Source organism: Lepidochelys kempii, chromosome 16, assembly GCF_965140285.1.
Source record: "Lepidochelys kempii isolate rLepKem1 chromosome 16, rLepKem1.hap1, whole genome shotgun sequence".
NCBI lineage: Eukaryota > Metazoa > Chordata > Testudines > Cheloniidae > Lepidochelys > Lepidochelys kempii.
This window is the reverse complement of record NC_136395.1, coordinates 27065087-27078961: the sequence shown is the minus strand read 5'-3', so window position 1 is coordinate 27078961 and position 13875 is coordinate 27065087. Positions and strand designations below refer to the sequence as shown.

The following is a 13875-nucleotide window of genomic DNA, read 5'->3' as shown; positions in this document are numbered from 1 at the left end:
AGGGAATTATTACTGAGTTCTGCTAAACTCTAAATTTGGTGGCTCAGTTTAGAGGACCTAGCAATTGGAAATAAATCTTTCCCCATTTCTTCACCTAAGTTTTAAGCAATTCTACAGAAATTTGACAATATATTCAACAATTCTGCTTTGCAACAATTCTGCAATGTCAACTTTCTCACATATTCTTCTGCTAATTCATCTGTTTGTCTTGTGTTTTGAGGAAAGTCCTAGAAGAGCAGCACCTACTGTCATCATTCAAGTGTCAAGTAGAAATACTGAATATTTATCACACTCCTCCACCCACCAAACCCTTGTTTAACAATCCACTGATTTACCACGCTGACGTGCAACCTCAAACAAGTCTTTGTTCTCAACTCACCTGGAGGTCCCTCCTCTATGCTCTTACAACCCCTTCTAGTGTTGAAAGTAGCAGCGTAATCCCACTGTGAAATCAGCATTCCAAGTAGTGACATGAATACAATTAGTTACTCAGAACTCTCCTGCTTATTTTGTATTAATTACTTCACTTCCAATCAGAGTTAACATCACTTATTCCAGCATAAGGAGTCCACAGAGGGACAGTTATTCCAAAATGTCCTCCCTGTAGACAATGCCAAAGAGACCTGGAAAGAGCTTTGGGCTCCTGTAGTTTCTGAAGTTCCACACAGTGCATGGGGACCATCTGGACTGTGCACCTGACACCGGGTCATGAGAGAAGGTGGAAGGAGAGCAAAGCAGAGCCGAACGGCTCCCTCGTAGGCCAAAAGAGGCTCCCCCAGGCAATGCGCTGCAAAGCCCTCCAGCTGACAATCTGGAAGTCAGAGACGTTTCCGGGGTGCTCCAAGAACGCCTTGTCCCCTCACCGGGCCTGGGCTCCACCCCCCAACACGCACCCCCCGCCCCACCGGGGCTGGGCCCCACCTCACCGGGTTCCACCCCTGCCCCAAACACCCCCGCCTCCGGGCCTGGGCCCCGCCGGCCTCCACCCGCCCCCGGGCCTGGGCTGCACGGTATTATTGCTTCCTCAGCAACGTGGCCCACGGACACGGCGGCCGCGACTTTCCCTTCCAGCTCCTGCCAGCGGCGCCCCAGGAGCCCGGCTCCGGAGCGGTCCCAGCCCCGGCCCGCGAGCCGCCTCCTCCTCGGCAGCCCCTCAGCAGCGGCGGCCGCGCTCCCCGGCCCGCCCGGCCCCTCAGCAGCCGCGGCGCGCCCCGCTCAGAGCGGGCCGGGGCCGCAGGGCGGGGCCCCCAGCCCCCCCCGCACAGGGCGCCTCAACGTCTCACTCACCGCGCGGCCCCGCGGCCCCTCCGCCCATCCCCCATCGCCCCCCACCGGCGACACCGCGGCAGCTGCTTCCGGAGCCGAAGGTGACGCTCCCAACACCGGGAAGGAGCTGTCAAGGCGCCAACCCGGAAACATAACTCAGCAGCCGGAAGTGACGAGAGAAAGCGACGCGGGGAGAGGGAGTCCGGCACCAGGCGCGTGCGCACCGCGGGGAGTGGCGGGCGCGCGGGCCGTTCCTCGCCGCCCGGGCTCGAGCCCTCCCCGCAGCCTCGTTCCCGGCTGGGCAGCCGTTAGCCCCGGCCCGCGCGCCGGCCGCCAGGGGCGGGGCCGACCCGCACGGAGCTGGCGGCGGCTAGACCGTGACGTCTGCGGTTCCGTGGCCCGGCCTAGCTCGGGGGAGCGCCCGCGGCAGGCCGCGCCGACCCCGGGGGCCGCCGGCAACCGGGGCCCTGCCGCCCCATGGCGCCGCTGGAGGAGGAGGAGGAGGAGGAGGAGGGCAGGCGGCTGGCCCGGAGCGGGCAGGCGGCTGGCCCCGGGGGCGGCGGGGAGAGGCAGGCCGCAGCCCCGGAGGCCAGGCCAGGTTGCGGCTGGAGGATTAGACGCCGCTGCTCGCCTGCCTCCAGCCTGGCCTCTGCCGCCCGTCCCCGAGCGCGGTCCCTTCTCCCCCCCCTCTCTCGGCCTGGCCGCCCGCTTCTCCAGGCTGCCAGCCAGGGAACGACCCGGCCCAGGGCTGGTGCGCGGCAGCCCGCCCGAGAGGCTCGCGGCCAGGCGGCGCGAGAGCGAGGAAAGTGCCGTTCGGCCCTCGAGGCTTGGAGCGGAGCACGCTCAGGGCACAGGGAAGCCGGGGAGAACGGGGCAGCCGAACTAACAAAGGCCGAGCGTGCCGCTGGTCCGAGCAATTTTGAGAGACTCACCTCAGCCCAAATTTGCTTCCTCTATAACCCCAGGAGCAGCCACTAAATTTCAAGTTCCCGCTCCCAAGAATAAAGGTGCAGAAGTTTTTCCTCAAGACAGAGGGATTTTTTTTTTAATAGGCGTAAAACATTTTCCCCTTCTCTTGCCAAAAATGCCATGGAACCTTTAAATGACCATAAAGGGTTTCACTTGACACCACAACGTCAATGAGCATAAGCTCACCAAGAGCGGATACAGATGTACACAAGGAAAACCAGAAATGTTTAAGCAAATATGTTTATTTTATATTGGTCATACACAATTTGAGTGGATTTCAGATACAAAAATTCATGTACAATAGTTCACAACTGATTAATGTAGTCACATTGAGAGAACATTTACCAATGTGAAAATGTCATCAACACGCTAACAGCAAAAAACCCACACTTTTCATATTGTCATTCAATGCAACACACATTGTTACAGTATTTCGTTCCCTTGGTGCTGTATCAGCTCTGTGCAGAATCACAGTGTTAAATTGGAAAGTCGGTTTAGTGGAATAAGTCTTCCCAGCAGCAGCAAGCAAAAGGACAGCACACACACACTCTACGCTTTTGAGGAACAAGTTGCCACTGGCTATTAGGCAGTCCTAAACCCACTATTGCCATCTTGCTGGGGTATTTGCCATTGAAACCCACATAATCTCTCTCACAGTTTTGCACAAACTACTGCATGAAGTATCATCAATATCAACAGACTAAAGCTGGGAAGAGATTTATCAGATGGGATGAAACAAATGAGAAAACTTCCATGGTTGAGATATTATGGTGTAAGCAATTCAGATGCGTTAAACACAGACAACAGCTTATAAGTATTGCACAAAACAGACATCAGGTTTCGACATCAACCATGTAAACCGTTGTTTATGTGTATTATCATCTTGGTAGCACTTTGCAGAAAAATGTCCTTTCTAACATTGTGAAACCAAAATGACCTCAGATTCCCTCAGCACCAGAAAGGTTTCTCACTGCACTGGTCAGATCAGGACTATTTTCTCTTTAGTATTTTCTTTTTTTAAACCTCAAGTCATAACAGACTGATAAACTGGCAACAAGACACATGGTTATGTAACAAAGGGAAACAGAGACTTTGTGAACCATTACAGAGGTTTGTCACCCAACAGCATCATCACATGCACTACCGACTAGCTGCACTTGGAACAGGATACGTACATGTAAAACTCTTGTGCTTCCATCTCTTCAAAAGAGAGCGCCTATTAGAAATACAACGGTATATTCCCTACAAATGGCATCACAGTTCAACAACATTTTAGTTACATACAAGCATTGGCCACAGTTTATTAAAATTCCTTTCATACCACTAAGGCCGCAAGTTATGACCTCCAAACAATACATGTTAAAAAACAAGCATGTTACTTTCTAATAACAATACAAAGCTATAAAAAAAGTTACATAAATCATTTGTCTCCATGGGAAAAAAAAAAGTCAGATACTAAGTGCAGACATGCTTGTTCCACACATGGCTGATTTCAGCATTACTTAGGATCGTAATATAGAGAGTAAATGTATACTCACTTGAATTACAGTAGGGATTCCATCTGGCTAAGATGGCATTATTGAGTCCAAATATATCATGATTTACATATTCATATCCCTTCTTGACATAAAACGCTGCTGTTGCTATCTGATTAAAAGCTCGGCTTGTATCTTGTAAACTAGAGTGGATCATCCCATTTAAGTTGGGTGGTTTAGGCATTTTAGTTGCATGCAGTTTCCATTCATGGACATTTCAATATGCCTTCCACCTGGATTATCCAAACATCTCCTTATGACTCTCTATTCTCTTAAAGTTGTCTAGTCACCACAACTATGAGAGACTAAGGTTTGTGTATAGCTAAACCAAGAGAAAAATCTGGAGCGCCACTGGTTCATCAAAGGCCAGCTGGCAGAAGCAAAAGCATGCAAGAAATCTGCTTGCAAAATGGCACTGAAAGAGGCTTAGAACTGATAATGGAAGCAATAAACAGGCCTTGGTGTTATTTAATTCTAATTACTAATAAGAATTAAGGTGGAAACTGAATTTTTTTTAAATGAAGTAACTTCAATTCTCACTTTAATCTTAGAAGCTCTAACTTCTTCCTGAAATGTCCAGTGGTCATATATATGTCATAATATCTAATATATATATGTCATAATATATTCCTTTCCTCCCAAAGACAATAGACTATTTTCTGGAATTACATTGCTTTGGTGAGTTACAGATACCTTGCAAGAAAAGTCCATTTGCTCCAAAAATTTTCTCTTTATATACTTTTAAGTAAAATAGGTTTTGTTTTGGTTTTTTTTTTTTTTTTTTTTACCAAAATAGGATATACAGGCACCTGGCTGTAAAATAATTTTGAACCAATTCAATATAAAATTATTTTTAACAATAAATATTCTGATTCCCAGACAAGGCAGAAAGCTCCCATTTTGTGCATGGATGGGCTGCCTGAGGTGGAGTTCATCTTTCTGAATTTCCATCCCCATTTTCCTTGTACTATTTGCTGATCCTAGGGGAGGGGCAGGAGAAGGTAGTGGCACCTTGTGCTTTTTTAGAAGTACATGCTCCAGCAAATCAGCTGAGCGCTGCTACTGAGAAGTGGTAGTAACAGAGTCCTGGGGGTTCCTTCTTGTAAGCAAATATTAGGGAACACAGTCTGAAGAGAAAATGCAAAACAGAATTTCTGCAGCTTCAGCTTGCATGGCAGGCTTTGTTAGCCCTGCAGGAATACGTGCAGAGGAATGACCTCTGAATAAGATCTGAAAACTGCTTCAGTATCTGAACTGAACAAGTAAGCAGTATTTGAAGTCTGTGGCTCAAGTCTCAAAAGCAGGAGGTGAAGTTGGGATCTAAGAGCAATGCACCTACAGGAAGACAGCTGATTGGCAGAAAGACTGAGAAGGAATGGAAATTGATTCCTTCAATCTTCTGAAAGACCACTCTAATTCAGAAATTCTCAACTCTCTTCATCTGGGCGGGGGGGGAGTTACAAAACAACAAGGCAGGGTCTTTTTAAGATGAAGGGTCTGAAGAGCAATGGCAATACAGAGGCCCCATTATGACGATCCTCCAAGCCTCCACACAGCATCCTCAAACACAGACCCAGACTGTACCACAGTCCAGTTGCACCAAGTTTGATGGCATGGTCTGTACTAGACTTTTCCCATAAGATTACCATGGTTCTTATAGGTGCAGCTCTACCAGTTGTAGCATTGGAGAGAGCCCTGGTATGGATCAATTGTAATGTTTTAACTGCTATGTTGCCTAGTCCTGCCAACTCTATATGAAGGCTTCTAGTATACCACTGCTACCACTACTGAGTTTTAATGGTGAGAAAGTCTAGGGTAGACAAAGCCTATTTAAGAAAAGTATTAAGACAGAAGGGCTATTCAGAGAGGTCACAGGTTTTTAACTTCCAGGAAGGAGTTTGGTTCAAAGGTTTATGTACAAGTCTGGATATGGTTCTGATGCTAATGAAAGGATAAAGAAATCAAGCCTTTTCCATGAAGCCTTTTCCACTCTCCAATATCTGCAACATTGTATGGAATTTGGGCTTCTATGTATGCGCCCTCACAATACAAAGAGCAGCCATAGATTCACACACAGGTATTAGCATCTCCTCCCATCCTCACAGGGTCAGTTTTTACAGAGCTGCTAAAATTTTAAGATCTCCAAAGATTAACAAGGGCTCCTGCTGAAGTCTGAATTCCCATTCCTATATGCTCCATTTGACTCTTAGGAGAGAAATATCCTCATTTTCTCTCCCTGAAAAGGTTTCCTAGTAGCCATTACTTCAGCACTATTTGCCAAACATTATTTTAAATCCATCAGGACAAAACCTGAGACTTCTCCAGAATTCATTCCAGAGTTCAACTCAATTTTTCACAGGTGTTCATGCACCTTCATTTCTGTCAGAGTCTAATCCACAAGCAGCAAAGTGGTGGCACCTTTTTATACTTGGAGGGGTTAGAAATTACTGAATTCATAAGAAGCTTCACAGCTCTGTTTGTTGCTGTTAAGCTGAGACACCTAGAAAAAAAAAGGCAACAACAGTAACCTTGGCCAGATGTTTTAAAGCCCAGATAGCAGAGGAGTACAAGGCAAGAGGGTTGCCACCAATGGAGGTAAATTACACCATACCCACTATGTTATCATAGGCAGAACGTAGGAGCTCTGACAGAAGAAATCTGCAAAGCAGGCACTTAGTCAAGTTTGCATATTTTCCTCTAAACATTACAGGCTCAGCTTGCTGTCTTCATAGGACCTTTCCTGCACTTGGAAGGCAAGTTCTCTCCACTGTTGTAAGCAAGTGAAACACCCGTGTGTGTTTGTTTTTTTAAAAAAGGTCTGACAAGAGTGGGTCCATTACTTCTCCCATGCCTCTCTCATAACTGTGATACTCCCAGATCAATCTTTCTTTCACTACTATTCACTTCCTAGCCGTGAGGATTTCTGAACATGAAATGAACAGGAGAACATTTTTCTGTTATGTACAAGCGTGCTGTATGTACACAGAGGTATCCACAACCATATCCACGTGCCTATGCATACAGTAGGTATACACATGTTGAGGACAACTCAGACTTTAAGGTCAGAAGGTACCATCATGTCCATGTAGTTTGCTCTCCTGCACATTACACACCACAGAACTTCACCCACCCACCTACTCCTGGAATAGACCGCTTAGTCCCTGGCTGAGTTACTGAAGTCCAAGTAACAGAGAATCCACCATTTACAATGGATGAGTTAAAGTAAGTTTGAATGGGACAAACTGTTGGAACAAGATAAATGAAGTTCACTCTTTGAAAATCCCTGTTGTCAAGTTTGATTAATAGCAAGAATTCTGAACAAGACCAACCAGGTATGATAGAATAGCAAAGAAGAGAATAAGAGACTCCTTTAAAAAGTGCATCTCTGACTTTTTAGATTCAGGCAGAGTAGATGACATGTTTCGATTTTGACTTAAAGTTCTCATTCTTTTCAGATTCTAAACCAGCCTCTTCTACCAGTCCTCTCTTCATGTGCCTGTCTGACTGGACCTACAGCAAACTCCAGCTAATGGGGAGGAAGGACCAAATACATCACTTGGTCCTGTAGACATAGAAGTCACACAGATACACCATAAGCAGAGAGACTCTTCTTCATCCAGGCTGAGCAGAAGAAAAGCATCAGGGCTTCCCCATCAGCTCACAAACCACATTCCACAAGGGTTCACCAGGACACAAGGAGGGTATGCTAATGGAATCCTTTCTTCCAAGCTCATGTACACATGCTATTCCCAGCTGCAGGGAAGTGAAATGGAACCACAACAGTCAAAGCTAAACATGGGATTTCATTACAGTCACAGTGCAGTGACTTGGGACTGAGCTTCTAGCTTATTTAATGTTGAAGTGCAGGAGGGGGAAGGTAACACAGATGCTGTGTTCCCTCCCTTTGTGCTGCAACTACAAAGATTTCCATATTCCTACATGGCTTCCCCTACGCATCTGCATATAAAGGATGCTCCATGAAAGTTATGACAAAAGAAAAACTAAACATTAATGCAAACACTCCATTGTGTGATTGGGACTTCATGCCCATGGGAAAGGGCAAATCAGCCTCAAGCTTCACATTTCCTGGATTCTGTTGGTTCACGTCACAAAATTACTATAATTTCAGTGTGAATTGGAATATTTACATTTATAAAAACCCCCCTGCTCACTGGATGAGGCCTGCTGCACCTAGTTTTAGCCCCAAATTATTTTATTTACCAAACATAAGCCCCTGAAAATAGAGGATTACAATGTAATGCAATCACAAACTTAACTACAGCATCTTGAATAATGCTTCTAAAACACCCTCATAGAATGCAATCCAATTGGCGTACGTGTGTATATATAATATTTATATATACATTTATTATCTCAAGACCTTCCTATATACAAATATCTATACATATTTACAAGCACACCCAACAGGTAGGTGGGTGTGTACTGTACATAAACACACAAACACTGAGTATATACATATTTATTTTAAAATAAACTCAATCTCAAAGAAGGGTGACAGAAGAACCACAGCTCCACAGAAAAGAACTGCATCATCAACTAGAGGTCTGCTAAAATAAATTCTTCTCATAATGTTCCATTGATTTGTAGTGCCCATGGGAGTGAAGGACTTGGCTACAGCCCAGCCCAGTGCCAGCAAGTGCTATGGAAGCTCCATGCCTGCCACCTACTCTGTAACACCCACTGCTGTTCTGACTGGACTCCCCTACAACAGTGCTGATGGGCACCAATCCTGACCTGTAGCACCCTCAGCCCCTGGCTATTCCAAACAAGAAGATGGTCACATCACTGTGTGATTCTGTGAAGAGGCCCACTGAAGTAGGCTCCAAGGTAAGGAAGCTACCAAAAACTCATTTTAAAAATTGAAACACTGGACTAGACCTCAAAATTAAAGGGCTACTCAGACTCCTCCCCATTTTCCAGCATTGGAACAATGAACGCAGAACAAAACCGCTTTCATGTAACAGCTTAAAACATTCCCACTGTGGTACCATATACTACATTCTGTAAGGACACAACAGAGTCCAGCATGGTGTCCTTGCTCCATTACAGGTTTCGGCATTACAGTACAGGGAGCACTCCACGGGACTTCACTTCACACAGCAATACAGCCATGCAGAACAAAAAGCCAAAAGGCAGCCTTTCCAGCACCATACACCTTATATTCACACAGAAACAAGATGACCACAGTTTGCTTTGCTATCATTATTTCTAGACCTGTCATTTCAGGCCATTTGACAATCTGTTGTACAATTTCAGATACAAAAATTACAATCCATATCTCCATAGACTTGCCTTTCACTGGATTTAAAGTAAACACCTTCTTGGTAGAATGAGTATTTTCAGTTAAAAGCCCACTATTCATTTTACAGATCTTTAAAAACCAAACACTGGAGCCTACAAAAATCAGTTGTGCTTCAGTCTTGGCTTTGGGACAAGCTGGCTTTTACACTGCCAGCAACTGAAGTGGAGCCAGTCTCAAAGCTGAGTGTCTACAGGCTATTAGATTGGGTGTTTAGAACATTTGCTTCATAGAAGCCAAAATCCTTCTACTGTTCCAGTGCTTCCCTCCTCCATGCCTCCTTTCTGTAAAGGGGTGCAAGAGCTCCTGGAGCCTGTTCTGAAGCTAGGAGGGCATTGCTTTGGTAGCTTTACCCTCCTACTTCTCCAGCAAACACCTTCTCTACCTTAGCTTTGAATTTCGTACAAATCATTATGTTCCTTGATGCAGACTTTATAGAGCCCTGCTGGATATTGTCTAGGTCTGGGTGGAATAACTGTGCAATTAAAGGGGCACAGCAGAAGCGGTGATACCTATAAACCAATCCCCACTAGCTGTGTTTTGGGGTTTGTTGGTGACTATGTGCCTCACACACCTTCCCTCTGCTCAGCCTCCCAGTGGCTCATTTGAAAAATGCTGTCAGAGCACGACTCGGAGCAGACATGTAGGGAGTGGGGTGGAGTGATGGGCCCTCACCATACTCATGAAGGGCTACAGTGCTCTGTGGCAGCACTTATTAACCATTATAACATAAGAAAAAAGCACTTCCAGGGTCACAAGGATCCCATGAAAGATCATCCCATTGTTAAAGCAGGCAACAGCACACCAACCCCAAGAGGCTTCCTGCCAGGTGTTTCTCTGTTGGGAAGGGCTGGAACTCAGTACTACTATGGGAGACTGGTTTGATTTCCAGGCAGAGACTCACCAAGGGCTGAGAATACTGCAGAAGCCACTCACTTCATTCACTCTACGAGGTAAGAAGGGAGACACCCTCCACCCCCTGCCCCGGTGATTAAGAAGCTCTACTGACTGACTCAAGAGGAGTTATGGACCAGCATCCTCAGCCAAAAGGGTGGTGGCTCTGACAAGACATGGAGGTGTGACAGACCTTGCTATACTGAGGAAATGGGGCCAAGTTTGTTAATTTTGTAATATATGCCACCAGCCTGCTATCTACACCCAAGCAGGCAGGAGGGGACTTGTGTTCTTGGCCAGAAGTGCTGCTCAGTAGAAGATTTAAATTACTAATTTACATGGAACACTAGATGTCAGGAGATCCCTCTATAGCATCGCTCTAACTGCCATTTGTTCTAGCACAACTTTGTCTAATTACTCACCTAAGATTGAAAAAAATATATTTGTTATGAAGGGCTGTTTCTTTTATTGCTCTTGCTGGTTTGCATTATGTGTTTCCAGCTTTATCATTTCAAATCCAAACTCTTTGGGGATAAAAAATTGGTTTTCTATTGGGTTTTTGCTTCCAATTTTTTAAAACTGTATAAAAATAAAGGATTTCCATAAAGTGGGCTAAAATTGACCAATAATATTTTTATGCTTAGGATCTAGATATGGTTGCTTTCAACCACCAAAACAAAAATAAAACTCCAGGGATTCCTTAGTTTAACATTTAAAAGATGTGAAAAGATTAGTTTAGAAAATTGACCCCATACAGAATGAGGCAGCTGGGCTAATTTAAAAAAAAGAAAAAAAATCCCAAATTTTAAAATAAAATCAAGTAACTCCTTTTGTGGATTTTCACATTAGAAAACTGCACCATTCAAAGTCTGTGGCTAGGCAAATCCTGTTGCAGTAAGGAAGTGTTTCTTTTAATAGTCATCAATGGTGTTTTCCAGGAACACATTTCTAACATCTAGGATGGAAGCCAGCTCCAGAATGTGTTTTTGGAGGTGAGGGTTCTCCACGGTTTCATCTCGTGGCAGTTGGGGATAAGATTCAGGGTAATTTCGAGTTTCCTGCTAGATGAAGAGAAAAAGAGTACAATTATTTTTATAATCTAACAGTACAGAACAAAAAGTATAAAAAGATAATTCATTAAAAAACACACGCTGATCTGTTTGACAGGCCGCAAAAGTGGCCAGATCTTGGCAGAAATGATGAAGTTGATCTTCACAGCCATCTGCCTTGACACACAGGGAGTGGCCTCGTTTTCAAATTATGGCAATTTGGTGCCTACAGGTGACTGTGGCAGTAGCAAAGCCTCATTAACCCAAGATGGCCAGGTGTGTTTAAGTGAACACATGATTAAAATAGAACAGGCCAAAGAAGGAGATTTTATACATGTGCTGAATACACTGCTAATAATATTTTTCTGCAATGCTCAAGCAGCAAACAGGTAAGTTAGATCTGTGCGCCAACATCCACAGTATACTTCACAGTGGACATGTATAATCGCGTAATCCTAGAGGCAACACTTCATTCCTGGCAACAGAGGAACCATCTTTCTGCCCACTGTAATGATCTGCAGGCTTCAAGGTCACAGAAGCGCAGAAGTGTAGGGCTAAAAGGGACTGCAAGAGGCCAAGTCCAGCTTCCTGCAGTGAGACAGGACCCAGTAAATCTAGATCATCCCTGGTGGGTGTCTGTCCAGCCTTTTCTTAAAAGCCTCCAGCACTGGAGATTCCACAGACTCCCCTAGAAGCCTACTCCAGAACTGAGCTACCCTTAGAGTTAAGAAGTTTTTCCTAATATCTAACCTAAATCTCCCATTACTTCTTGTCCTCCTTCAGTGCACATGGAAAACAACTAATCACATTCCTCTTTATAGCAGCCCTTAACATATCTGAAGACTTATCAGCTTCCTCCCTGCGGCTTTTCTCAAGGCTATACGTGCCCAGTTTTTTTTAAACCTGTCCTCAGGGGGTCAGGTTTTCCAAAACTTAACATTTTTGTTGCTCTCCTCTGGACCCTCTCCAGTTTGTCAATATCTTTCCTGAAGCGTGGCACCCTCACACTCCTCAAAAACTCCCACCCACCCACCCCACTTTGGAAATCATGAATTCTGTGATGCTTTCCAATTTGAAAGCCCACCCACCACTCTTGTTTATAAACTTTCCAGGCTGTGTGCCAAGAGGTCTTCTGACTATATTTTTTGACATAGCACTCTTAGTATACACAGCTGTGTACAATTACAGTGCTATATAAATGAATATGTACGTGAACAGGCTCCATACTAGAATGTGTATTTCAGAAATGGAGGGATGTGTCCAAACTCAGATAAATTGTTTCATGCTCTACATGGAAACAGAAGACAGATGCACTACATTGTTAAAACTTGTTTTGATCATTTGTATACAAAGGCCTTTCCACCTGTAAGAATAGTTAACATTACCCGCTACATGCTTCACACATACATTAATGAATACTCATTTAAGCATGTGAGGAGTCCTTATGAGCAGTATTAACGAAGCCCACGAGCAGAAGAGCCACAGAAGTTAGATAGAAAATCCCTTTAATCCCCAACCAAGGCAATTTTGCATGAAAACAGAATTTGTCTGGTGACTCTTTCTCAGAGGGAAAGTTCCCTGCATACCCGGAAAATTTTGTGCATCCTCATGGTGGCTGAGCAGAAGACGAATCTTGTTAGAAGTAAACGAAGAAATTCATCCCCAAAAAACTGAAGAAATGCCTGATCTGCAGAGGAAGAAGGTGACACTTAAAGAAAACTGAATTCAGAAAGGCATTTTTGAGGCAAAAGACCTTTGGGAAAACACCACATGGAATAGCTGTGTATTTCACCCACAAACTGTATTATTCTTTGGCACAGCGGAGCATTGAGAAACAGAAAAGAAACCCAGCTCAAGTTGTGCCAGTAAGTTTTCTGTTGAGTGCGTGTAGGTCTTTAAGGACATACCTATGGAGCGAGAATGGGTCAGCAGCTGGGCGATATCCCGGTTGATTTTTCTAAGGTAATCTTGACACTTCTCCCACAATCCTCTGCGCATGCTTGATAATCCAGAGACAAATAGGAATGCCATTAAAGGATTGTTCAGAAAGAGGGTGAAGAGGCTACCCCGCTGAGACTGATCTAAAAGCCAATAATAAACAACAACATGATGCATTCGGTGTGTGAAACAGGAGCGCTGTCCCTGCCAGAGTAGACCCCTGGACCCCTCCAATCCTCTCCAACTGCGGCAGTAACCTGCCGTGTTTATGGAAAGATCTTCCCAGCCTTTATGATGGGGGCCAGTTCTCCTGGTAATGCACTCACTAATTCCAGTCAAGGTTCATGAGAGGTATGTGCATGATGGGAGCACAGGAGACCCCACATACTTCTGAGTGGTTTAGATCTTTCCAGTTCTGTGCATGGTTTTAATACAATTAGTGTTAATCTTACAATGTAAGATGTTGTATAAGAAGATCATAACTGAACCCACCATATAACATTTCTTTCTTTTACAGTTTATCAGCATTACCAAAAACCCACAGAAACGTCTTTAGTCTGGTAAGAAGTAGGCAAGCAACACAACACTTGGATATATATGGTCCCCCTCCCAAAACAGACATAATGCCCCTTTGTTTTTTCCAGTTACTCTCCAGAAACCTACTCCTTTCCTTGGGAGTGCTGCTGGCTCTATTTAACAGCTTACAACAGAAAGAAGAGAAGCTAGAGAAGTCTTTTACTGTGGGAACCCCCTTTTGGTCACTGGTCAGTGTCTTAACAGAGTTACAACAGATATTTACGGGTGCATTACTAACACTAAACAGGAACCCCACTGGAGACATTGTTTTAATAGGTAAGTTCTATTATTTAATCCGAATTCCTCTGTTAACAGTTTTCACTTGAAC

The 13875-nt window shown here is 44.6% G+C and overlaps 2 protein-coding genes across 10 annotated transcripts in view; both read right to left on the bottom strand.

Annotated features, from left to right (window-relative positions):
- The window catches only part of GOLGA1 (golgin A1), a 30310-nt gene extending 28940 nt beyond the window's left edge, over window positions 1–1370 (bottom strand). For 7 of the 8 annotated variants that reach the window (XM_073314550.2, XM_073314554.2, XM_078849089.1 and 4 more), the window contains exon 1: window positions 380–878. The gene's annotated coding sequence lies outside the window, so the exon portion shown is untranslated. Of the gene's footprint in view, window positions 1–379; window positions 879–1287 lie in introns of those variants that run through there. The other variant, XM_073314552.2, reaches the window with a different exon arrangement.
- A 1087-nt stretch (window positions 1371–2457) lies between these two features.
- The window catches only part of SCAI (suppressor of cancer cell invasion), a 107428-nt gene continuing 96010 nt past the window's right edge, over window positions 2458–13875 (bottom strand). Inside the window, exons 16-18 of one of the 2 annotated variants that reach the window (XM_073313759.1) lie at window positions 12941–13114; window positions 12620–12720; window positions 2458–11045 (exon numbers count right to left, since the gene is read on the bottom strand). In XM_073313759.1, the coding sequence (XP_073169860.1) occupies window positions 10896–11045; window positions 12620–12720; window positions 12941–13114 (425 nt within the window). In that variant the 3' untranslated portion in view covers window positions 2458–10895. The remainder of the gene's footprint in view (window positions 11046–12619; window positions 12721–12940; window positions 13115–13875) is intronic. The other variant, XM_073313760.1, reaches the window with a different exon arrangement.